The sequence below is a fragment of the Lissotriton vulgaris genome, chromosome 7, assembly GCF_964263255.1.
Source record: "Lissotriton vulgaris chromosome 7, aLisVul1.2, whole genome shotgun sequence".
Taxonomy (NCBI): domain Eukaryota; kingdom Metazoa; phylum Chordata; class Amphibia; order Caudata; family Salamandridae; genus Lissotriton; species Lissotriton vulgaris.
In genome coordinates, this window is record NC_141695.1 from 1,411,518,662 (window position 1) to 1,411,545,909 (window position 27,248).

The 27,248-nt window shown below is 42.6% G+C and overlaps 1 protein-coding gene across 1 annotated transcript in view; it reads right to left on the minus strand.

Moving 5' to 3' along the window:
- LOC147705743 (large neutral amino acids transporter small subunit 4-like) overlaps positions 1-27,248 on the minus strand; it is a 256,994-nt gene that overhangs the window by 16,578 nt on the left and 213,168 nt on the right. The window contains exons 8-11 of the mRNA XM_086928976.1: positions 23,039-23,211; positions 22,627-22,773; positions 22,378-22,510; positions 5,993-6,113 (exon numbers count right to left, since the gene is read on the minus strand). Coding sequence (XP_086785102.1) covers positions 5,993-6,113; positions 22,378-22,510; positions 22,627-22,773; positions 23,039-23,211 — 574 coding nt within the window. The remainder of the gene's footprint in view (positions 1-5,992; positions 6,114-22,377; positions 22,511-22,626; positions 22,774-23,038; positions 23,212-27,248) is intronic.

Genomic DNA, 27,248 nt, shown 5'->3' on the forward strand with positions numbered 1-27,248 from the left:
TTTCTAATTAATTATTACATAATATTAAATTGGTTATTCATTTCAATTAATGTTTTATTGGTATTGATATTTAATTTATTTTTAATAATATATTAAATCATTACTTTCCCTACTGTTAAACTCACTGGAGTGGGAATAGTAATTTTCACCCTCCCGCTATCCAACGCTTTCCCTACTGTTGCACTCTCTGGAGTGGGAAAAGTATTTTTTACCCCTACGCTATCCAACGCTTTCCCTACTGTTGCACTCTCTGGAGTGGGAATAGTATTTTTTACCCCTACGCTATCCAACGCTTTCCCTACTGTTGCACTCTCTGGAGTGGGAATAGTAATTTTTACCCCTACGCTATCCAATGCTTTCCCTACTGTTGTACTCTCTGGAGTGTAAATAGTAATTTATACCCTTCCAATATCCAATGCTTTCCCTACTGTTGCACTCTCTGGAGTGGGAATAGTAATTCTTACCCCTACGCTATCCAACGCTTTCCCTACTGTTGCATGCTCTGGAGTTGGAATAGTAATTTTTACCCTCCCGCTATCCAACGCTTTCCCTACTGTTGCACTCGCTGGAGTGAGAATAGTAATTTTAACCCTTATGCTATCCAACGCTTTCCCTACTGTTGCACTCTCTGGAGTGGGAATAGTAATTTTTACCCTTATGCTATCCAACGCCTTCCCTACTGTTGCACTCTCCTGAGTGGGAATAGTATTTTTTACCCCTACGCTATCCAACGCTTTCCCTACTGTTGCACTCACTGGAGTGGGAATAGTATTTTTTACCCTCCCGCTATCCAACGCTTTCCCTACTGTTGCACTCTCTGGAGTGGGAATAGTAATTTTTACCCTTACGCTATCCAACGCTTTCCCTACTGTTGCACTCACTGGAGTGGGAATAGTATTTTTTACCCCTACGCTATCCAACGCTTTCCCTACTGTTGCACTCACTGGAGTGGTAATATTAAATGTTACCCTCCTGCTATCCTACGGTAAAATATTGTACATTTTGTATTAATAACTTAAATAATTATATCCTAATTTTAAGGTTATTTGAGTATTTTTAAGTATGTTTTAGTTAATTATATTTATTATTTCATTAATTTTAAATTACTTTTAAGACATTTAAAAAAATTCGATATTTTGACTGACTATATTTTTTACAGACTATATTTTGGATTCAATATTTTTGTACTTACCTGTTTGTAGATAGGAATTCGATATTTTGGCATTCTATATTTTGGTGACTATATTTTGGTAAGTCTATATTTTGTCATTCTATATTATGTCAGTGATCCCCAATGGACATCTAGCCATATCAAGTGTCTTGGTGTTCTTTATGCTAACTCCACTAGAGAGACTGTTAGAATCAATCATTCTGATATTCTTAAAAAACTTTCTTCACTTATTGATCACTGGTCTCCTCTTTTTCTCTCTTGGTGGGGTAGTCTCTCTACTATTAAAATGACGCTTCTTCCCATTGTGAATTTCTATCTCTCTATGCTTCCCATTCCCCTTCCTCATTTCTTCTTTAAGTCCATCAACAGTCTCTTCTCTAAATTTTTATGGAATAATCGTAAAGCCAGAGTTGCTTTATCCCGTCTTCAACAGCCTAAACATCTCGGTGGTGTCACCTTTCCAAACATTTCACGCTTTCATTCTGCATTTTCCCTTAAGCAAATCTGGTCTTTTTTACTTGACTCTCCTCCACCGCTTATTACGTCCTGGAGCTCTTTAGAATCAGCACAAATCTCCCCTTTCTCTCTTCTCACCGCTTCTAACCTTACTCAGCCACCTTCAAAATTTTCTTCGCCTAATTTCAAACATTCAAAAGCCCTTGTACTGGCTCTTTTCCGCTCCTTTTCCTCGTCCTCTACTCTTCACTTGAATACCCCATTGTGGTACAATAAATCTCTTAAATTTCGCAACCGTGCCCTTTTTTGGAAGGAATGGATTGATAAAGGAATCCTTACTTATAGTCATCTTCTTCTTAATAATTCTCTAGAGCCTTTTCAGGTACTTTGTGATTCCTTTGGCATCTCTAATAAATACTCTTCACAGTTTCTCACACTTACTCCTTCTCTACACTCCACTATCATACAGGATGCACCCACTCCCTGCACTCCTCCTCTCTTATCCTCTCCCCCTAACTTTCACATTCCCTTCAAAGCCTCAGCCATTTATAAATTACTTTCTCCCTCACCTTTAGTGTGGCCTAAAACAAAACTTGAACTTTCTTGGGAATTAGACCTCGGCCATACCTTCCTCGAGTCCACCTGGGACTCAATTTGGTCTAAACTCCATTCAACTTCCCGCTCCGCTAGTACCACGCAGACCTTATACTATTTTTACAATAGATTGTTCTACACCCCTTGTGATCTTTTTAAATTTAAACTAATAGATTCCAAAAAATGTTGGTCCTGTTCCTGTATTACAAGTGATTTTAAACATATGTTCTTTTTATGCCCTAAGGTACAACTGTTATGGTCACGAATTTGGTCTTTTCTGAACAAAATGTTATCTAATAATATACCCTTTGATATTTCTCTGATTTTTCTGGGTGGTTTAGCTCCAGTCTGGGATGTTCCACCTTTTACTCGCAAATTCATTGACTTATGTACTGCTATCGCTTTTCAAATCATTACTACTAATTGGAAAGATACCAAGAATGTCAATTATGCTGCTTGGTGGAATTTAATTTGTCATCACCATAGATTAGATCGTGCATGTGCCTCTTCTACCTCCCTTTTGATTAAACGTGATTTATTATGGTCCCCTTTAACAGATTACGTATCCAGATGTGCCATTTAGCTTCATATTCATTTATCTGCTATATGATGTTTTTTATTTTTTGCATACTATTAATATAATTATATTATGTATTAGCTTTAATATTGCTCTATTATTGATGTCTCTTTCTTTCCCCTCCCTTTCCTCTTTCCCCTCTTTCTCTTTTCCTTCTTCTTCTTTCTTTTCCCTCCCCAAAATTCTAAAAGTTATAAAAGCCTTTTCCCTTGGTATATTCTTTACCTCTTTGAGGTTTTTACTTATACACGCAAGGTTTACTTTTGTTTCTTCTTTATTGTATTTTATCTTTTTGCAGTTGTACTGATGTTTTACATTGTCTTTATTTATTCAATAAAGCTTTTCAAACTTAAAAAACAAAACTTAGTCCTACTACCAAATATGTGCTGTGCATACACACACTCAACATTCACATGGAATGCCAGCACAAGGGTCTGAGGTTCACACTAAAGCAGGTCTTTACTGAAGTGGGTAGACCACACTGTGTACTGACACAATAAAACTTCTCATCATAACTTCAGAATTCACAAAAACTGCCACACCCCTTTCTGTGACTCACCCAGGGCTTGGGCAGTAGTATCATTCCAGCTGATGAAAACTTGTTTGGTGCACCCCTACAAGTCACAGAATAGATTCTGGAACTCGCTTTACCATGGACAGGCCTAGGCCTCTGTGCTCACGCTAGATTAGTGACCAAGAAAAAGTCCGGTTTCATATACATTCAGGCACTCAGGGTAAGTACCCGTTTAGATTGCAGCGAACACCTGTCAGGGAAATAACACATGCCGGCGGTTAACAAGCAACAAAAATATGCTCTAAGCAGATGCATATCATAAGACCACAAATGTTATGAGTGTCAAATTTATCAATCGCTTATACAAATGTTGGTGATCGTTAATGTACAGATGTCTTCATCACAGCAGGCACCGTAAAATGCCAAACTTAGCATCCAGGTTTGTGATGAGTGGATCCCTGATGACTGCTTTTTTGATAGACTTGTCCGGTACATTGCTCTACGTTTTTACTTCAATATCTTTAATCTTGAAGGTCGGGTCCAAAGTGAAGCAGGATGCATCTAGGAAGATCTTGGTGGGCCCTCGATCCCCGAGGCAGGGGAGCTACAATGATCTGTTGGACCTATCAAAGAGACTGAAACTACAGTTCAAGCAAGATCCACAAAGTTAACCAAAGCCAAGGGAAAGATCTGCACCACAGTTTGACGTCCCTTCATTTGACTGCATGGTTCCTGAATTCATCCAATAGTAACCGTTAAACGTTCTGTCTGAATGTATTATGATTCTGAAGAAGGTAAACATAACGTTTACAGGATCCTCCTTTGCACATCAATGGAAGAGATTCTACGTATGGTGCTTTGGAATCTTCATCTTTGGCATGAAGATTACCTTTTCATGTATCAGGAAGATACAGTGCTGTCTTATTTACTATACTTGGCACAAGCTTGCCTTAATATATCCTCAATAAAGTGCACTTAGCACCTATTGCTACATACAGATAGGCTCAATCATTGTTCTTGATGCCTATAATGAAAGATATTTTGCATTGGCTGGAAAAAACTTTTTCCACAGCTAAAAACAGTATCGCTTTCTTGCTAATTGTATTGCCAAGATTAATGGGATCTCATTTTGAACATATGCTCAAAGCTACTCTACAGCATCTACAGAAGGAAGATAGTTTTTTAAGCTATTATTATTACTTCAAGTGCTAGAGTGAGTGCGATTCAGGCATTGTGTACTAGGGAGCCGTGTATGATTTCCAGTCTGAGTAAGGTGGTATTCAAGACTTGCCCAGCTTTCTTGCCTTTATTTTTATGTCACTCAGCTATATCCTATTTTTAAAAAATGGGTCCACTCCAGCATAGAGATCGTCACACACGTTGAGATGCTACTTACACAGGGCAAAAGAGGTACAGTCATCAAATTGTTTATGTGTAAACTATGGCCCTATCAATATCGAAAAGCAGTCTTGTAAGCAAACTATTTGTAGATGTTAGTATTTCGCATTTTGTTTACTTATCAAAAAGTGAATGAAGCACACAGGGGTAAAGCTGCCACGGATGCTATGTTGAGATGGACCCGGAGCCGAAATATGTAGAGCTGCCCACTGGAGATCAGTTCATACTTTTGCGAGTCACTGTTCTACAGATTCTGACTTCAGAATGGTTGCTTAGTTTGATCAATCCTCTATGCCTAATTTGTTTGCCCACTACACTCCATTGGTGTCTCAGTTGTTCCTACATCACAATATCTTGACTCTGCTTATCTGAGGGAGCTTGCTATTCAATTCAAAGTTCTTAAATATCAGCAAAAGTCATATGACGGCGACAAGAACGTTCCTCTTATGTAAGAATAGATCTCCATCACAGGTGGTTTTGATGAATTCATGAACAACCCTGTATCCTCCCCTGAAGTTAAGAGATGTTCCACTTAGTTGCTTTAATCTGCAGTATATTTCTGCGCAAACGCAAGGGGCCAGATGCGTCAAAGGGTTTTGCCCATTCTGTGTTTATGGGAAAATGTGTTCATGCATATGGCCCAAGTGAATTGGAGATAGCGGTCTGTGCTTAACTGGATTGCCAGCTCAGCCTTCAGCCTTAAAGACACAGTGCAGTGTTTTCTGTCTTTTATTCAGCCTTCTGATTATCTATGCCTATGCAGCCATTGTTACGTTTTCCCCGTGTTTTAAATATAAGGATTTAGTTCTTTTGAGCTTTTACTTTATTCAATGGATTATGGAGGACTTAACTGTACTGTAAAAATAACTAATTTAATTGAAAGAAAATGCCTTCTTTACGATAGTAGGCATCGGAGTAGTTAGAGTCTTTTTAAAGTTGCTACCCAAAACGTTTTTTTCTTGTGATTCCTATGACGGAGAACCAATATTACAGGTGAAAAGCCTTTTCTTTCTTTTAATCTGCAGTGACAGTACTCACTCAGTTCAAATCAAATTCAGCTACTGCCATTTGGTGTTTTTTTGTGGTAGTAAATAGTTTGTTCTGGCAAGCCATCGCCTATCTATTTAATCAGGTTCCATAATGAGCACAAGGAAGTAGACACAATGGTGAACGTTTGAGCAGTTTTGTGACAATAGCCATCAGGAACGATGCCATTCTGTTTCTCGTTACACCTATTTTTGGGCGGTTTGCCTGAGGCTTCCAGCCTATTGGTCCCTCTTACCTGGAGCTGCAGACTGGGGATAAGGCAGATTACCCCAAAGAGACAAACAAAACCGTTCTGGATGGCGAAGAACACAATCAGTTTCCGTACGCTGGCAATCTGTCCACGCAGGGACTTTGGGCTGGAATCAAAAACATGTTGTAAGCAAATATTATTCATGGGGTAGGGGAGAAAAGAATGACTACATTACTGCAAGAGTATGTAAATTAGTCTTATGGATTATTGCACAAGGTGCCCCTGCTTCTAGTGGCGGAAAATAATGTTTACAATGTAGTATTTACAATAATGGATGTTTCAAAGCAATCCTTTACAATGCAAGCAAGTTCAATGAGGACCCTTTTTGAGCATTTTACAATGCATGTCTTTATAAAACAGTACTTATTTTAAATGAATGACATCATTTTTTTATGTCACTTAAAAAAGGTAGGGTTTACGAGATGGGATATTGTGTTTTTAGGGTTCAAATGTGGGTAGAGGTAAAGGTAGATAAGGGTTTCTAAGGTTCTTTGTGGGGTAGAGATAAAGGGTCCCATTTAGAAGCCTCTTGTGCCACCGCAGCACCACTTTTTTTTTGATGCAGCGCAGTCAGTACACCACACTGCGCCATATCTACAAACTGACACATTGGATCCAATACATCAGTTTGTAGAGCCCTGCATCACATTATACGTTTCCCAGTTATTATATATGCAGGGTAAGTGTTCCTATGCAAAAAAGCCACCTAGAACTGGCGCAGGAAAATGTATTAAAAAATATAAGCAAACATGATGGACTGAGTGCTAAAACTTTTCAAACACTCACCCCCAGTCACAGATCTGGGTTGAATCTATCATCATTCTTTAGCTCACTTTGCCACCCCAGTTCAGACACAGCTATATACAAATCAGTCTTGACCCTGTGCCTCATGGGAACAGTCCAGCCCGAACTGCCAAGCAATGTCTTCCTAGACCGGAAACAAGCATCCTGGGAACGGTTTTGGGCTCACAGCCCTCTTCAGCCAGGCTAGCTTGAATCCAGTGGCAAAGTGAGCAAAGGACCCACGTCTGGGCATACCCTGCCAACTTAGGGCGAAAAAAGCAAACACAAGGAGATGATGGACGGAGTGCTGAAACCTTTCAAACACTCACCCCAGTCACAGATCAGGGTTGAATCCATCATCATTCTTTAGCTCCCTTTGCTACCCCAGTTCAGACACAGCTATATGCAAATCAGTCTTGACCCTGTTCTTTTTGCATTTGTCACCCCGAGTGGGACGGGTATGCCCAGATGTGGGTCTCGTGCTCTCCATGCCACTGGAGTCAAGCTATCCTGGCTGACGAGGCCTGAAAGCCCGAAACCAGTCCTAGAATTCTTGTTTCCAGTGCAGGGAAGACCTGGCCTGGCTGTTTGGGCTGAACTGTTCCAATTGGGCGCAGGGTCAAGACTAATTTACATATGGCTGGGTCCAAACTGGTATGGCATGGTGAGCAAAAAACAATGTATTTAGGCCCAGATCTCTGTACTGTGGTGAATGTATGACATTTTTCTGCATTCTGTCCATCATTTGTTCTTTTTGCAGTGAAATTTACAACATTTCACTGTGTCACTCTACAACTTCACTGCATCAAAATCCCTATTCCTGCTCAAACTAGGCGTAAGGAATGACGCAGTGCTTTTAAAATGGGACTTGCCTATGTGTTCTGACGCATTGTTGGAGTTGCGTGTTTTACAACCAACCCCAGAACTGAGTCACTTTTGCGAAAACAGAAAACAGATGTCAGAATTTCTGACACATCTGTTAATCCTTGCGCCATGGAGCCCTGTATTGTAAATACGATTTACAAAAGGGGGTGGTGATGAACAGAGTGTCTGAATTGAGCAGACCACTCTTACCCAGTCCAAAGATCAGGGCTTGATCCATCACCGTTATTTATCTCACTGCCCCATCCCAGCTCAGAACCTGGCTATATGCAAATCAGTCTGTCCCTGGCCCAGTGCATCATGGGAACAGGGCAGACTAAACTACCAAGCCAATTCTTTACCAGAAAGGAGACAAGCTACCGGGGACCGGTTTCTGGCATTTCAGCCTCTTCGGCCCGGCTTGCTTGAATCCTGATGGAGCAGTGAGAAAGGGACTCATGTCTGAGTATACCCTGCCACACCTATAGTGGCCAAAATCGATTTACAAAAGGGGGTGGTGATGAACAGAGTGTCTGAATTGAGCAGACCACTCTTACCCAGTCCAAAGATCAGGGCTTGATCCATCACCGTTATTTATCTCACTGCCCCATCCCAGCTCAGAACCTGGCTATATGCAAATCAGTCTGTCCCTGGCCCAGTGCATCATGGGAACAGGGCAGACTAAACTACCAAGCCAATTCTTTACCAGAAAGGAGACAAGCTACCGGGGACCGGTTTCTGGCATTTCAGCCTCTTCGGCCCGGCTTGCTTGAATCCTGATGGAGCAGTGAGAAAGGGACTCATGTCTGAGTATACCCTGCCACACCTATAGTGGCCAAGATCGATTTACAAAAGGGGGTGGTGATGAACAGAGTGTCTGAATTGAGCAGACCACTCTTACCCAGTCCAAAGATCAGGGCTTGATCCATCACCGTTATTTATCTCACTGCCCCATCCCAGCTCAGAACCTGGCTATATGCAAATCAGTCTGTCCCTGGCCCAGTGCATCATGGGAACAGGGCAGACTAAACTACCAAGCCAATTCTTTACCAGAAAGGAGACAAGCTACCGGGGACCGGTTTCTGGCATTTCAGCCTCTTCGGCCCGGCTTGCTTGAATCCTGATGGAGCAGTGAGAAAGGGACTCATGTCTGAGTATACCCTGCCACACCTATAGTGGCCAAAATCGATTTACAAAAGGGGGTGGTGATGAACAGAGTGTCTGAATTGAGCAGACCACTCTTACCCAGTCCAAAGATCAGGGCTTGATCCATCACCGTTATTTATCTCACTGCCCCATCCCAGCTCAGAACCTGGCTATATGCAAATCAGTCTGTCCCTGGCCCAGTGCATCATGGGAACAGGGCAGACTAAACTACCAAGCCAATTCTTTACCAGAAAGGAGACAAGCTACCGGGGACCGGTTTCTGGCATTTCAGCCTCTTCGGCCCGGCTTGCTTGAATCCTGATGGAGCAGTGAGAAAGGGACTCATGTCTGAGTATACCCTGCCACACCTATAGTGGCCAAAATTTCACTGTGTCACTCTACAACTTCACTGCATCAAAAATCCCTATTCCTGCTCAAACTAGGCGTAAGGAATGACGCAGTGCTTTTAAAATGGGACTTGCCTATGTGTTCTGACGCATTGTTGGAGTTGCGTGTTTTACAACCAACCCCAGAACTGAGTCACTTTTGCGAAAACAGAAAACAGATGTCAGAATTTCTGACACATCTGTTAATCCTTGCGCCATGGAGCCCTGTATTGTAAATACAGCGCATCCATGGTGTCGCAACGACATTGGGCACATTCTCAATGAAACTGACGCATCAGTGCTGATGCATTTGTTTCTTGTAAATGAGGCTCAAAGTGCAGTGAGGTTTTTTGAGCGTAAGGAAATACAGATGTAAAGGGAGGTAGTGGAGTTCAAAGACATGTAGCGGTAACAGGAGGTAAGCGGTATTTAGGGATAAGGAAAAAATATATTTGTGTGTGTGCATTTATATATATATATACACGTACATATGTGTGTGTAAGTGCATAGTATTGATAGTCTAACATATATTCACTGAAAAAAACAAAGGTTACAGGGATATTATAGTTAGGCTCAGATTTCACTCGTACAAAACCAGTGAAATTCAGCAGTTACAGTTACCTGCACTAGCAATAACTTACGCCCCCGTAATGCACTGCTTATGACCTCACAAATTATATGACTTATGACATGGTCAGTGACATCACAGATGACATCATCCAGTGAGAGTAGTTATTTTTAAGAGTTTATGGGTGCTCAAGGTATATGCTAACCTACTACAAAAGTTAGATTACTATACTAGTTATACTACTAATGAGTGATACTATCTCTAACGTGTGAGCTGAGTGGGTATGTGACTGTTTATCTGTGGGTGTGTGTGTGTGTAATTGGCTATAGGGGTGTGTGAACACATGCATGAGTGACTGTATTGGTGAGTGAGTGATTTCTGAGTAGGTCTGTGAGTGGTTGTGTCAGTGGTTGTATGGGTGAGTGAGTGGCTCTATGGGTGAGTAAGTGGCTGTATGTGTGAGTGAGTGGCTGTTTGAGGTGAGTAGTTAAGTGAGTTGGTGTGTGAGTGGCTGCATTGATGAATACGTGTCTGTGCAAATGACGTTATGGGTGAGTGAGCAGATGTGTGAGTGCTTGTATGGATTTGTGAATGGGTATGTAATTGGTTGTGTGGGTGTGTTAGTGCTTGTATGGGTGACTGAGCGGCTGTGTTGAGAGGCTTTATGGGTGAGTGAGTGTCTGAGTGACTATGTGGGTAAATAAGTGGCAATGTGAGTGGCTGTATAGGTGAGTGCCTGGTTGCACGAGTGGCTATATGGGTGAGTGAATGGTTGTGTGAGTGGCTGTACGAGTGAGTGATGGGTGTGTCAATACCACTATGGAAGAGCGAGTATTGGTATGGGTCTGTGAATGGGTATGTGAGTGCTTGTGTGGATGTGAGTGGGCGTACAAGAGGTTGCATGTAGGTAGGAGTGGATGTGTGAGTGAATCTGTGGATGATGTCATTTTAGATGTCATCAGTGATGTCACTAACCATGTCATAAGTGATGTAATATGTGAGGTTATAAGCAGTGCATTGTAGGGGTATAAGTTATATTTAACTCAGGTAACTATAACTGCTGAATTTCACTGGCTTTGTTTGAGTGAAATCTTAGCCTAACTATAACGTCCCTGTAACCTTTGGTTTTCCAGTGAATTTCTAAGGAATTTTCAATGCTAGTTCCTAACTATAACATCCCTGCAGCCTTTGTTTTTTTTAAGTAAATATCTACGTTTTTTTAACTAGTAGTTGCGTTTGCAGAGTGGTGGAGAAAGGGGGCATGGCCCCCAATAACCTCTTAGCAATCCAGCTGTGTGGTGCTTACTGGAGGTAAGAGGAGGGTTAGTTAGCCTCAAGGCCCCTTAAGAGTCAAGGGGACTTCAACCCCCAACTAGAAGTGTGCCAGGAGGCACTTTTGCAGAGAGGGGTGGAGATAGGGGCCGTGGCCGATGACAACCTTTCAGCAATCCCACTGTGTGAGACTTACCAGAGGTAAGAGGAGACTGTGTGGGACTTACTGGAGGTAAGAGATAGGATAGTTGGCCCCCAGAGACTCGCAGGAGTAAAGTAAACTTCATTACTCAACCAGTAGCACGCCAGGGGGTGTGTTTTCAATGTGGTGGCGCGCTACTCACCCGCGAGGGTCGCAAGGCGCTGGGGGGGGGGGGGGGGGGGTCCATAGATCTGTCTAGCTGAAGAGCCAGGTCTTGAGGGTCTTCCTGAAGGTGATCAGGGAGGGGGCTCATCTGATGTCTGCCGGTAGCTCGTTCCAGGTCTTGGCAGCAATGTGGTAGAAGGATCTTCCACCTGCTTCTCTGGCTCTGTGGATGTGCAGCGTTTCGGCCAGTGCAAGGTTGGAATATCGGAGGTTTCTTTTGGGTACGTGGAAGTTGATTCTGTTGTTGAGGTATTTAGGTCCGTCATTGTGTAGGCATTTGTAGGTGTGAGTGAGGATTTTGAAGGTGACTTTTTTCTCCACGGGGAGCCAGTGGAGTTTTTATAGGTGCTGGCTGATGTGTTTGTGCGGGGGATGCCGAGGACAAGTGTGACGGCGGTGTTCAGTATTGTCTGGAGTTTGTGGAGTAGGGACTTGTTGATGCCAGCGTAGAATGTGTTTCCGTAGTCCAGTCTGCTGGTGATGAGTGTGTGGGTGACTGTCTTCCTTTACTCAGGTGGAATCCATTTGAAGGTCTTGAAGGATTTTGTTGAAGCAACTAGAGGGGACGGCGTTGACCTGTCGGTTCATGGTGAGTAATAAGTAGAGTACGATGCCGAGGTTCTTGGCGTGGTCTGCAGGGGTAGGCTTGCTTCCGAGGGTGGTCGGCCACCGGGTGCTGTCCCACGCTGAGGGGCTGGTACAGAGGAAGAGGACTTCTGTCTTCTCTGCGTTGAGCTTCAGGCAGCTGTTGGTCATCCAGGCTCGACGTCTTGCATTCCTTTCTGGAAGTTGAGTTTGGTGGTGGTGGGGTCTTTGGTGAGAGAGGGGATGATTTGGGTGTTGTCAGCTTAGGGTACGATGTTTAGGCCGTGTTGTTGAACGATGGCTGCGAGGGGGGCCATGTAGATGTTGAACAGGGTCAGGCTCAGAGAGGACCCCTGTGGGACTCCGCAGGTGATTATTGTGGGGTCAGAGAGGAAGGGTGGTAGCCTGACCCTTTTGCTTCTTCCGGTGCGGAATAAAGGGACCCGTCCAGGGCTGTTCCTTGTATGCCTGCATCATGTAGTCTGACGGCTAGTGTGCGGTGGGAGACGGTGTCGAAGGCCGCTGATAGGTTGAGTAGGATAAGCAAATAGGAAAATTGGTGGTTGGGTTATAATTGCGCTGGGTACCAGTGATAATAGTCAGGAAAAGAAAATATATGAAAGCTCCAAGGACAGAGTTTAGACCACCAATCTAAACACAACAGGCATGAACCAGTCAATGCCCTGATACACAACACAACAATAGTCCTGAGCTAATACGAAAATTCACTTTTCAGCCAATAGACAAATCACAAATCACTGTTTGTTTTCTTCTCTTCTTTCTTTTATTTCATGCGTTGATCGTTCATAAAACCTCCTAGCCGACACGTGTTTCGTCTGATATGGCGTTAATCCACAGACTTCTTCAAGGCTAGAACAATGTAATATTGCAGTTTTTACAATCTGTACATATGTATGTTTATTTCCAACATCCTTATTTTTCAAGAACTCAGATTTTAAAGAGTCCCATTGTAAAGTGTTGCAAGTTGTCAACATCAAAGAACAGGTGCAATATCACCTAAGGACCACACAAGGTGCTATGAAGAGAAAGTTTTTATGAGTGGTGATCACCAAATGACAAAGTATATATTAAAAAGTATAAAAGAAAAGAATCCCACCACCGTGCGCTTTATCCTAGGTGCGATTTAAGTCAACACATAGTCAAACTTTCAATATTCATAAGTGTGAGTTTATTGTTGTGACCAGAGAGAGATAGCCCCGCACATCAGCATAACGTGCTCAACCGAATTATGAATCAGTCATAAGTACCTTAAAATGAATAAATTCGGCCTCTAATCTCCTGTTTAACACCCCTGCCACATCATCAATGGGGTTTAGTTGTCCTCTTAACTATCAATAAAAAGACCGCAATTCAGAACCTGAATATTATTTCTCTATATATACATAAGGAACCAATCTTAGTTGCATAGTATTTAGTACTCACTCTATTTTCCGTAGTTTAAACTTTTTATTGATAGTTAAGAGGACAACTAAACCCCATTGATGATGTGGCAGGGGTGTTAAACAGGAGATTAGAGGCCGAATTTATTCATTTTAAGGTACTTATGACTGATTCATAATTTCGGTTGAGCACGTTATGCTGATGTGCGGGGCTATCTCTCTCTGGTCACAACAATAAACTCACACTTATGAATATTGAAAGTTTGACTATGTGTTGACTTAAATCGCACCTAGGATAAAGCGCACGGTGGTGGGATTCTTTTCTTTTATACTTTTTAATATATACTTTGTCATTTGGTGATCACCACTCATAAAAACTTTCTCTTCATAGCACCTTGTGTGGTCCTTAGGTGATATTGCACCTGTTCTTTGATGTTGACAACTTGCAACACTTTACAATGGGACTCTTTAAAATCTGAGTTCTTGAAAAATAAGGATGTTGGAAATAAACATACATATGTACAGATTGTAAAAACTGCAATATTACATTGTTCTAGCCTTGAAGAAGTCTGTGGATTAACGCCATATCAGACGAAACACGTGTCGGCTAGGAGGTTTTATGAACGATCAACGCATGAAATAAAAGAAAGAAGAGAAGAAAACAAACAGTGATTTGTGATTTGTCTATTGGCTGAAAAGTGAATTTTCGTATTAGCTCAGGACTATTGTTGTGTTGAGTAGGATAAGGGCTGCAGAGTGGCCTTGATCCAGGAGGGTGAGGATGTCGTCTGTGGCGGTGAGTAGGGGGGTTTCTGTGCTGTGTTTGCTTCGGAATCTGGATTGGGAGGGGTCGATGATGGCTTGATCTTCGATGAATATGCAGTTTCCTGTTTACTCTTTTCTCTGCAACTTTGGCCAGCATGTTGGAGCATATATAATGCTTTTGCTTGATGGAAATGGAGCATTTGCCAAGGCTTGGTGGAACCGGTAAAGCTCTCCCCAAGCCATAGCAAACAGCTATGTCCCAGGAGTGGGCACCCCAGGACATAGCAGGAGCCAGGATGGTGGCCTCCAGGGCCATCTTTGGTTCCAGGAGGATGGCTACGCAGTGCCCCTCCTTTGATTTTGCCTCGAAAAGGTGGTGGTCCACAGGGCTGTCGGCGGGGGTCTGTGCACCCCCCCTGGATTAATTGAAATTAAAGCCCCGGGGAAGTGGTGGCCCCTGGGGCTGCGGGGGTGTCTACAGGGCCACCCACAATGTTTTCAGGAAAAGCCCCAGGGTGGTGGCAGTCCCCAGGGCTGGGGGGCCGGAGAGGCACCCCCAGTTGAAAATAAATAAGCCTTGGGGAGGTGGTGGTTCACGTGACCCTGGGGGTCAGGGTATTTATCTCCTGCCCCCTCTTCTCTTCTTTTTTAAATGTTTTTTTCTGGGGCTTGGCATGAGCTGAGTCCCAAGATGGCTGGCAACACTTCCTGGTTTGAAGTGTTAGCAGCCAATCAGATATCGAAAGAGGGGTCACGGATCCTCCACGTCCCTATATGTACAATTAGAAAATTTCTTTAAATAACTCCCCAGCTTCAGAACGGATTAACACCAAATCACATAAAGACACTTCCCTGAACCAAACCTTTCAGCCAAATTTGATGTTATTGCATTCAGCAGTTCGGGCTGTAGCCATGTCTAAAGTTTGTATGGAAATAAACATGGAGAAAACACGTTTTGAGACCCCCTTTTGTTTAGCCCCTGCTTGACCGATCACCCCGAAACCTTCAAGATAGCAGCTGAAGAGAGTGTCAAATAAATTTTGAAAATTTCACAAGGATTCGTCAAACGACCCCAAAGTTATTGACAAATGAGAAAAACGCTCTTCCTCTGGAAACTACATCCTAACTATAACTACCGACTGGCAACTGTCAGTTGGTTATGTGTGTGTGTGTGTGCGTGTGTATATATATATATAATATTAGCCTTTACAATGACAAATGGAACAATGATGTAAAGCAATGAGTTGTAAAGGTCAATGCATGGTATTATATGCATTGTAAAGGCATGTTAAAGATTGCAGGGATTTATTAGCATAAGCTGAAAGCCATTTTGTATTTTGGCAGCCATTTTAGTTAGCCATGTGCTCGCCATGTGCCGTGTCTCTCTTCAGAGCCTTGCACATGCTCAGAGAGGCCTAGCTAGTAGAATGCACCTGCTTCTCTCATACCACTGTCAGGCTATGTTTGCTGCTGTATGGAGAAGTAACTCTCCTCCCACTTTGTTGAGCAAGCAGATCTTGCAATCCTATATTAAGCATTTTGAATGCTTACATGATCCAGGACCTCCCCTTGGTCTTATGCTGACTATGTAACCCTAAGCATATATAAGGCCCCAGTTTTCTGTACTCCTTAGACTGCCTCATTCAGTTGCTAAGGCTTCTGTGTGACGTATTCTCCCTCATTTGAGGTTATTAAAGATGTTACTTTTATATTACAGCTTCTGTGCCAATTTCTTCTTTGTTAGTTTAAATGGACCAAGTATCAGTGAGACCCCTGAGAAGGGTTCTATGTTCTTCAAAAGGCGCTCCAACGTGGACCTCATCAGAGAAGTGGCTATCTAAGGGAGTGATCTTGTCAGGATACAGAAATCTACAGAGGAGGGCAGGACAGGATTCTACTAAGGAGGTACTCTGTGCATGGAGATTCTGGGGATTCTGTGTTTCTGCAACCCAGTATATTTCTGATCTTCCTGATTTTGATCCTCCACATGATGTTTACCGCTTCTGACTGAGAACCTTTTTGGCGTGAGTATTCTCAAGAAAGACCGTTAGGTCATTCAGAACTTGGCAGTTAGAATCTGGACAACCAAGGGATTGGTAAGATCGTTTGATGTGGCTTACTGTTGGTTTTTGATGCCTGGGATTGGTAAGGTAGTTTAGTAACGCTTACTGTGGCTTTTGATTTGTATGATTGGCCAATATTTGTATTTGGATTTGTAATATATAAATTGCAATTTGTACAGGCGGGTAATGAGGAGAATTCTCTCTGTTTTGAATTGATTTGAATGTCACACAGTACAAGAGTACCTTAAGTGATACTTTGGTTATAATATTTGCATATGTTGCAATATTTTTGGCATGCCTGTTTCAAGCACACATCGAAGAATGTGTTGCTTTTTGGAGGTACCATAGTGAGATGTGAATTAAATTAGCCAGGTCCCCTAGAGGGAATACCTAAATAGGTTTAGGTATAAAAACATATTTCTTCCTTGGTGACTCTGTACCCCAATGGAATTAAAATATGACAATAATACAAACAAGGATCCTTTTCTGCGCACGTTTAAAAATGGAGATATGCAGAGCGATTTTTTTGTGTTCTGCCAGCCAAAGCTAGTGAATTGAGTGTATTTTGGCTTCTTGGAAATAAAACAGTCTGTTGGGCTGTTTTTTGCAGTCTTTTGGAATACTATTGAGAAGTTCTTCTTGTAAATATGACTTACAACTAGTATTTACAAATGATTTGGTTTAAGCACAGTCTGTGGGCTGTCTTTTGTTTCTGTCTTAAGTGTTGATCTGTGGGTTAAATGTTTTTTTAAATGTCTAAGTGGTTTGTGGTTTTTCCCATTAGTGATACTTCTGTGAGTAAATAGCGATGGCGTTCATTGTGTAAAAATGGCTAGCCTTAAGCGCGCTATATTAAGTGTTCTGAGTGTATGACCCCTTCTGTATATGTCTGGAATGAGCTCAATATGTTTGTGTTTTTCTGCTGTCATCAGTCTGTTATGCAAAATGTCATTTAATTAATATTAAATAAAAATAATAAAAATCTAGAAATGAACCATATGATATGCTAAATAACTGCATGTTACTATTAAATTTTTAGAGCAAGCAACTATGCATATGCACAAACTGCTAATGCTTAAAAGATGAAATTAGAATTCACATTGAATAGGAATAAAATAGGCCTCAAAAACGAAATTGTGTGTTTTGCAATAAACAAACAATTATAAAATGTTACAACATTTTCCTTAGATACATTGTATTAGATATTAACAGGCAAACACATCATCTGAGTAAATTGGATGTTGCTGAACTAAACACATATTATAGAACATGCATTGAAATGCCTCAGTTTTATATAGACTATCACCATGCTTACATTTCAACACTAAAAAAAGCTTTCCAACAGCTGTGTTGTAACTGCCGCTGAGCAACAGCTGTTGTTTTGATTTTAGGCCACGGAGAGACAAGAATATTGACTCAGCTAGGATTTTATCAGTTAAACACGGGGTAAAATCCTGCATTTCAGACTGCTGTTTTAAAAAGTTACAAAAATGAGGTTCAATATTTTAGATAACAGGAAAACATTTAACGGAGGGATTTCCTTTCTTAAGGCCTTTTTACATAAGCACATTCTTGGTTCTGATGTTAAATAATGACGGTCCTTTTAAAAAAGTGGCGCAAAATGTTTCATGTTTCAAGTTAGGCTTCTGTGCTTAGGCTCATAAATGAATGCGTCTAAATATGATAGGCAAGGAATGAAGCTTGCTTTTCTTATGTGGATTTATCAAAATGATTGGTTTTATTAAAACATTTTTTTATTAATTATGAAAAAAATTATTTAAAAAATACGTGCTTTTAAATGTGTTTTTTTATTACTTATAAATCTTAATACTCATACTGTGACCTCCTAGCAATAAAATTAAATATAAGGGTATATATGATATATTTCTAATTTTTCATTCCTGGGCTAGCTAGAGAAAATTCTGAGGATGACTATGATGCAAAAAAAATATAGGATAATCATTTTTAAGTGCCCCAAATATCAAAGTCGAAATTGGGTAAAATTCACTATTTAAAATGCAATTCTACTACTTAGAGCAGCTTTTAAATTGCCTTAGGCTTCAGTAAATGCATACATTTAGGTATAATACAAACAGCTGACTTCTATATTGTTAGACAAGTTTACTGCACACTGCTTACAATTGAAAATATGTATAAAAAACCAGCAGAAGTTATTCTTTTAACTCTACACTGACAAACAAGGGGATACGTGCTTTTCAGCTTTCTGTCTCTAGGGTGACTTTGAATTGGGACAGCCGCATGGCAACCCTTGAATACAGAATAGGACAGCTGGGAAGAGTTAAATGCCAGTTTGATATTTAGAAGCATAGCATGGCTCCCAGAGTAAAGTGTGCTTTGACATTTTGACCTCTGAAACTTTTTGAAAGACAACAGGGGAAAATGGAGAAGTTTTACTTTGTTTTTGGCAAAAGCAAGCACTTTATGTACTCATATGCGAGAAAACTATATAATGGTATATGTGAACTTTGATTAGCAGATAAGCTTTGCCATTTTTATATACAGCACTAATGCTTTTAGTCTGAGGATTACTGTAAAAAAAGGCTGAGGCAATGAAATTTAGTTTAAATTAATTCGCCCTCATGTTTCACTTGTACATTTGCTAAAAGGATTGGCGTTTGGGTATTCATGTTTTTTTCAGCCCTCTCAAATGTACTATGTACCTCCTATAACTTTGTTTATGCCCAGTTGCTACAAATAGGGATTGATAGTGTTGACCTGTTTCAGGTTTCCTACTGTCAAAATGGGGGAAGGAGGCTAGCTCCTCTACATATTAAGGGAAGGTAAAATGTATGTTGCTCTCTCTTTTTCTCAATTATTATTTTGCCTGTCTAAGCTGTCTGTGAAATAGCAATGAGACATTTAATTGGCTATTCAGTAATACTGTTTTAAACATTGTTAGCATTAATAAAATGAATAAGTATATATGTTATGTTACTGCCCATCCTGTTTGACGAAATTATGACAGGATCAGTAATCTAGATTGTTGTTCCCTTATTTTGATCTTTAAGGGGAACTAGATGTGGGTAGTTTTTGAACTACAAGTCTTAAGGTGATAACACCATTATTGTATGTTATCTCATGCTACATAGTTTTGCAAGGGCATTGCTAGCTTTTATTAGCTAGTCTGTGTAAATAAGTTGACAGTCCTTCTTAGCGCTGATGCTGCATAGTTTGGATCATGAAAAGTAGAACACAGGAAAGATGCCCATGTGATCCTGGCAAAAAAATGTTTTGAAGGAAATGTTGTTTTATAGATAAGAACTCCTGTTAAATTAGCAGTTTTAGATTATTTCTGTTGCTCCTATAACATGAGAGCATGGTCCTAAGCATACAATGTAGGTGTTTTATTAAGAATAATCATTTTAGATGTGTTTGCAGTCCTGTACAAGTAGTTTAAAATCTATAAGTAAAAGTATAGAACATTTCCTTTTTTTTAGGGTTTTCAGATTAGTACATAGGAATACACCAAAGTAAGGATTTAGGGTATGTCTGTGTTGTTTTTCTCTTTTCCTCACAGTTTAATAAATGATACAGACTTCCTTGGCTGCTTGGGATTGGGTGATGTATTACTCTTGTCAGTTCACCAAAGAGTTCCTGTTATACTTGCCAATAGGTCCAGGTTTTTTTTACTCTCACATAGATAAATGAAGTGGTTCTTGGGTGCATTGCTAATATATGGGGCGTCCCAAGACTAGGAAGTATTCTGAGACTATCCTCTCTGTTGATAGACTGTTTCTGTGTCTTGTCTAAAGACCTATTGTTCTGTCCACCAATAGATATTTGCTGCCTTACAACCATTGCCAGAGGGGCTGGGACATCAGATTCAGCCTGGGAAGTCAGCGTCAGCACCAGTCCAGCTTGAAGCCAAAGTGAAGATAACCAGCACAGGCATTGCTGACAACTAGGACCTCAGTGAAGGTGAAAGCCCTGAGATGAATTGTGTACCCCTGCCACTGTCTTGGGCGAAAGACGGGGTCACAAATAAGTTTTTGATGCCCAGCTGAGAGTCACAGACCGAACAGAATGGCGAGGAGGCTTTGCTTGAGGTGACCCCTTTTGAAACCAGGGTTGCTTGAGAGATCCTAGCATCAGGCCTCTGAATCCTGGTCCTGAAGTGAGTGCAAGTTTCCTCCTTTGTTTGTTGGTCAAGAGATACCTGGGTACACTGGATGCAATGTGTGGCCCCAATTAATGAGCCGTGTGCCAGCAGAGCAATACATGAGTTAGGGAGGGCTTGAGTTTAGGGTACAGGTGTTGTGTCTCTGGTGCCTGTTAGATTGAAGTGAAGAAAAGTGGTGCACTGCCTGAGACACTTGACAGGATCGTTGAGAGCATTTGCCCTGGTGGGTGACTTCCCTATGCTGAAAGAAGAGACCTTTTCCTTGATACTGGGCTGTGATTCTTGAGTTGCGAGTTGTGCAGCTCCACCGTGGAAACAACAAGAGCCTGCCTGTGAGGCTCAAACGGACACAAGGAGAAGACTCCCCTCTGGTTAGTTGTACAGCGGCTTCAATTTCCCCAAGGACTTCTTCTTCTTTTTGTCAATAATGTACCCCTTTGGATGTCCCATTTTAGAGGAGGAGCAGCCCTTTGCAGCTCTAAGTCCTAATTCCTATGGCCCTGTGTGGTCCTCCTGGTCCCAAATATAATTGATGTTCTAGCCCTCATAAAGGGAACAATGGAAAAGTTTACTAAAACTGTTTTTATTAGATATGTGCTGTTGGCAATTCTGAAATTAAAATGGATGGTCACTGAAATTCATAGGAGCCCTGAAAATGTTTTTACTAGACTGTTTTAGGATTTCCTTAGGACTAGGAGAACTGATAATTTTGTCTGTAATAGTGGTCATTACTCTCTCATGCAATCTGTATATTAATTATGACCCGATGCTTTGTTCCCTTTGTATTCCTGCTTATACCTATATATACCCGCTTAATGAAGTGTTTAGAATGCAAAATGCCCACCTAGCAATGAATTAGGATATTAATACAATTATGAAAATTAATGTGCAAATATTTTCTGCGTTCCTACTGGATCATAGGAATGTCTTTAGCTCATGCTAAAAGGACCATCTGTTAAAGATTGCAGGGATTTGTTAGCATGAGCTGAAAGCCATTTTGTATTTTGGCAGCCATTTTAGTTAGCCATGTGCTCGCCATGTGCTGTTTCCCTCTTCAGAGCCTTGCACATGCACAGATAGGCCTAGCTAGTAAAATGCACCTGCTTCTCTCGTACAACTGTCAGGCTATTTTTGCTGCTGTATGGAGAAGTAACTCTCCTCCCACTTTGTTGAGCAAGCAGATCTTGCATGTCCATATTAAGCATTTTGCATGCTTACATGAGCCAGGACCTCCCCTTGGTCTTATGCTGACTATGTAACCCTGAGCATATATAAGGCCCCAGTTTTCTGTACTCCTTAGACTGCCTCATTCAGTTGCTAAGGCTTCTGTGTGACATAGTCTCCCTCATTTGAGGTTATTAAAGATGTTACTTTTATATTACAGCTTCTGTGCCAATTTCTTCTTTGTTGGTTTAAAAGGACCAAGTATCGGTGAGACCCCTGAGAAGGTTTCTATGTTCTTCAGGTATGCATTGTAAAGCCTGTCATTCTCTAGGGGCACCACAGTATTCTAAGAGTGTAGTGCAGTCTACTTGTACTTTAGTCTTTAACCTCTCGCCTTTCTCACGCTGCTCACCCAAAGGGGCCTACCCAAATGGGAACTGACCCACTTCCCGTATAGACTGCTCCTCTAATGGGGTCTAGTACGGGACAAGCCTGCTTATCTCGCACTGATGGATTGTTCTCTGCGCTACGCATGCAGTTCTGCTTAGAAGGACCACGCCCCTTTGTCCCAATCAGAAAAACACAGCCCATATGCCAAGCTTGAGAGTCTACAATTACTAAGGAAATATATGAATTTGCTGTCCATGCTCGACAATCCTGGGATCTCTCCTCAAGCACACACTGATTCATCAATGAGACCCACCGTTTTTGTGTATGGAGAGAGTTAGGGTGATGCTACACTCCCACCTTTAAAAACCATGAGGCCTGTTCTTCTGGATCCTCTCTCTCTCTCTCTCTCTCGATAGAGGTGTCATTGAGCACACATGTTTGCAGTGTTCTTACCAGATCTGTTATCGGCATCCACCTACCCTGAGAAATCACTGCTTACGTCTCCCTTTTGATTGGATGAGTTCTGCTGCCATGACCCCAGCAGGAAGGAGGTCAGTGGGGTGCTTAGGAGGCACATTACCTGTAGGGCTCCAAAAATGGAGGAGTAGAGTCCTGAAACAAGACAGAGAGTACAACCTGAGTTCAGGTTTGGTCTTGGGACACTTGACGCATGGGTCTGATTTAATACCAATCCAATATAGCAAAGCAGGAGGTCTGGTCAACCGTACCTCCGCTGTACTGGTTGAGGGTCACACGCATCAGTTGCTGGCTGAGTGTCCCTATGTAGAAGTGCACCCACACCTGCATGATTGATGAAGTAAAAAGATGCAGAATGAAGACCGGGCTGCAGAGGCTGCTGCTGAGTGGGGGCATTCCTGCAAGAGGAAACAGAAAGCAAGGTGTTCAACAGAGACAGTGGACACTGGCATGGACAAGGGACAATGGCGCAAACCTAGGCTGGCGGTGCTGGCCCCAAGACTGACCTGCAGACCAGTCTCAGAGGCAGCGATATGCAGGAGGAAGCAGCATAGACAGAGCCATTTGCATTATTTAACTGGCAGGAACCTCCCCTGTCTCCTTTTCCGCCACTGTTCTCCCACCTTGTCCCTGCTCACCACTTCTTCCCCAATAGTAACATACCTTTTGGGACCCCTGTCTCCTGGAAGCTCAGAATCCTGGGTTTGCTGCCATGCTCCAATCGCTCCTTGGTCCCAAGTGATTCCAGAAAGGCCTCTTTCAGCGCAGTGTGGTTCAGCTCCTGGTAGGATGGCTTTTCTGGAGTCCCATCACAGCACTTCAGCTTCATATCGATACTTGGAGAAGAGCAGAAAGCGTCAATGAAACGTGGGTCAAACATGCAGAAGGCACCTGCCCTCAACCTATAGATGTTCTTATCCATCATAAGATTTTCAGTAATGTTTCTAAACATTGAATAGCTCTATTCTCCCTCCCCCAATGACACGGTTACACGGAGGGCTTCAAAAATATTTTTGTAAACAACTCATGTTTATTTTCCTGTTTGAAAGAAATATTAACTAATTCAGTCTTTCCCTTCAAGAATGAGCCAGAATTACAAGATAAGATGACACTGCGCTTTACAAATAATTTTAAAAGGAACAGATATGCAAGAGAATGGCGTCAGACAGCCCCAGCTTTGAAGGGCTACCAACATGGTACCAACAGATACAGGGGCCTTTACGTACAGCTTTGGGGGTTAAACCTCAGCTCACTTGTTTGCTTCTGTGAGTAGAATATTGTTGGACTTGACCCTTTTTTCAGGGTCATCCCAGGACTTTTTGCCTTCCTCCTGTATTTTGTCTGACCTGCTGTGGTGGTTTAATGACTCTGGGCACTTTACCACTGCCGATCAGTGCTAAAGTGCATATGCTCCCCCTGTAAATTGTCGTTTCCATGATCAACATATTTGATTTTCTAGTCAGTCCCTAGTACTTTGCACTGTGTGTGCCTGGGGCCGGTAAATCAAATGCTGCTAGTGTGCTTGCAGCAGGCGTTGTGCCACCCACATAAGCAGCCTGTAAATGTAACTCGGACCTGACATTGCAGGGCCTTTGTGCAGTATAGGACTGCCATGTTGACTTGGCAAGTGCACACTTGTCAGTCTCTAAACCTTCCCTTTTCTACACATTAGTCACCGTTAAGGTAGGCCCAAGGTACTCAGCAGGGTACATTGTATGTGAAAGGTAGGACATGCCCTGATTTGTGTGGCATGTCCTGACAGTGAAATACTGCCAATTTGGTTTTTCACTATTGCAAGGCTACCTGCTACCGTAGGACAGAATGGGGAGTTTGTTTATAACATCTTATAAACATAACTACCACTGGGAACAAGGTAAGAAAATAAAGTTTAGTATGCCTGAACTCAGAATGTTAAAATACATCTTTTAGTGAAGGTGATTTTTACATTCTGTTTGAAAATACCACTTTAAAGAAATATTTCTTGTATTTTCTTGCCTAACCCTCCAGTGTGCCTCTGCTGGGTTTGTGTATTGCATGTCTGGCTTTTGGATGACAGGTGCTGGAGAGGGGCAGTGGCTCCAAAGAGCCTGGTGAGTCAGGGCTCGGCTGAAGACACCTGGGCAGCATTTAGAGTAGGGGTAGGAGATTTCCTTTCACCTGAATGGGCCTGGTCTGCTTTCATTCATGCTGTCTCCACCTCCTGCAATGAAGCTGCACCAGTGAGGACAGAACTGGTTTTGGCTTGGTACAAACACTCTCTGCCTTCAGAGAACAATGGATTTTGTGGTATAAATATTGAGGCCCAGACCCCAGAACTTTAGTTCACTTCTGGGAATCAAGAGGAACCTTTGCCAAGTAGAAGAGCCGGAGAATGTGAGGAGGAATACTGCCTGTTTGCTGTTTGCTGTCTAGGGTTGGCCATCAGTGGCTACTTGCGGCCAAGGAAAGTAAAACAAGCATTGGAAATGCAATAGGTCTCGCATTAGAAAAGTTGGAGCTATTGATTTTGTAAATGACACATTTTTTTATGTGTTGGTCTTGAAAATAGCTAAATTAATAGCTTTGTCATTTACAATGCCAATACTTTTAACTTTTTCAAATATGACACCTATAGCATTTGTAATGCAATATGTTTTGTATGTACGTGATGTACAGAAGGAAAAACTCAAGCAACCCCAGGTGGGTGACTAGGAACCAACTGGCTACAAAAGGCCTGAAAGAACACATGGCAGAGGTACACATGACTGGATAAAAAAGTCAGAGACTTGCAGTTTAGCAGCCTCGAGTTTCAAGTCTAATGAACGCGTGGCGTTCAGCTCTGTGCTTAGTGAATGCGTGGTGCTGACGCCAGTAAGACGCCCAATTTTTAGTGTATTTATTTTTTACAATGGCAGCACGAATAGCTTGTAAGGTATTACCTTACAATAATACAGAGGTGTTTGGCAGCGTCCTAACAGCAGCCTCCTGCTTCGCGCCTAATGAACGCATGGCCTTTAATATATCCTAAGAAAATAAATGTTAAAACACTTGTTACATATGGCACTGTAGAATCACGTATTTTAATGCAGAAAGAATAGAACAAACATCTGAAAGCATGGCGCCAATAAGACGGCTGCTCACGGATGACCACCATGGTAGTGGACAAATAACAATAACCTTGCGTATTAATAATGCACGAGCAGCTTTGATTTCTCTGAGACTCTAAAAGTATCCAATTTCCGGCGAGGAGCCCTTAACGCCGGGGGCCCGGAGCCCCTCCGGGTTCTCATAATAATCAGCCACGGATCAAAGCATCCCCAGGGCGGGAAACGAAGAGAACCCCCCGCGTGGAGACCTCCAAGCGCCTTTCATTTCAAGCAATGCCTGCTGCAGGGGTGGGCCCGTTGCGAACAGCATGGCGGAATTATTAATTCAATTCAATGGTGTGGCCAACAGTGGGGGGGAGGGGCAGGGAGGGAAGGGGAGGAGGCGAAGGGGGCAAGGGTAAATATGGACATGGAGGGGGTCGGATGAGGGAAAGAAGAGAGGATATTGAAGGCAGGGACGAATGACGAGTTTAGAAGAGAGAGGAAATGAGAAGGGAGGGCTGAAGTGAGGGGGAGGAGGAAGGGGATGAAAGGATGCTGAAAGGCGGAGTAGAAGGAGAGGTTACGAAAAGAATGAAGGAAAAGAGGTCAAGCAAAGGCATGAAGCAACTGAAGAAGGAAGAATGTAAGGATGGCAAAAGGGATGTGTAAGAGAGAAAGAAGGGTGAGAAGAAAGTCACGAGATTTACGAGAAGGAAAAAAGAAGAAGGAAAGAGGTAGGGAGGGATTGATGGAGAATCGATTGCAGGCGAGGAGCCCTTAACACGGGGGGCCCGGAGCCCCTCCGGGTTCTCATAATAATCAGCCATGGATCAAAGCAGCACCTGGGCGGGAAACGAAGAGAACCCCCCGCGTGGAGACCTCCAAGCGCCTTTCATTTCAAGCAATGCCTGCTGCAGGGGTGGGCCCGTTGCAAACAGCATGGCAGAATTAATTCAATTCAATGGTGTGGCCAACAGTGGAGGGGAGGGGTGGGGAGGGGCAGGGAGGGAAGGGGAGGGGGGCGAAGGGGGCAAGGGTAAATATGGACATGGAGGGGGTCGGATGAGGGAAAGAAGAGAGGATATGGAAGGCAGGGACGAATGACGAGTTTAGAAGATAGAGGAAATGAGAAGGGAGGGCTGAAGTGAGGGGGAGGAGGAAGGGGATGAAAGGATGCTGAAAAGCGGAGTAGGAGGAGAGGTTACGAAAAGAATGAAGGAAAAGAGGTCAAGCAAAGGCATGAAGCAACTGAAGGATGGAGGGAAGGCAGAGGAGGGGAGGGGGGAGGAGAAATGCGACACGGCGGGCAGGGGAGGGGGCCGAGCGGGAAGAGCGGCGATGAGGGTGTGAGGCAGCAGGGGCCTTTGAAGTGAAGCTAAGCTTCACTTCAAAGGTGTGGGAGGAGTGCTACTGGGGAACAGATGGCGATTTGATGATGTGCATGCGCATTTTAGGTCAATGCGCTTGTGCATTGACCTAAAAGCGCATGGGCACAGCATCAAATCGCCAGTCAATCGCCAGTCTAGGTAACGCTTATTTAAGCCCCTATAGTCTCGCTCTGCTCAATGCGCATGCGCATTGAGAGGCGAGACCTAAAAAGGACTTTGCTGCTTGCTTTGCCACCTGCTTAAAGAAAAAATCTCCAAGGGCTTGAAATAGAGCTTGCCTCCTGTTCTGAAGTATCAGGGACACAAAGCCTTAATTTCTCCCATCTTTCTGCATTTGGAACTGCTGTTTCAGCTGCCACTGACGGAAATTGCAACACCGATGCTGGCGAGTGGCACCGTAACCTGCACTGAAGCCAT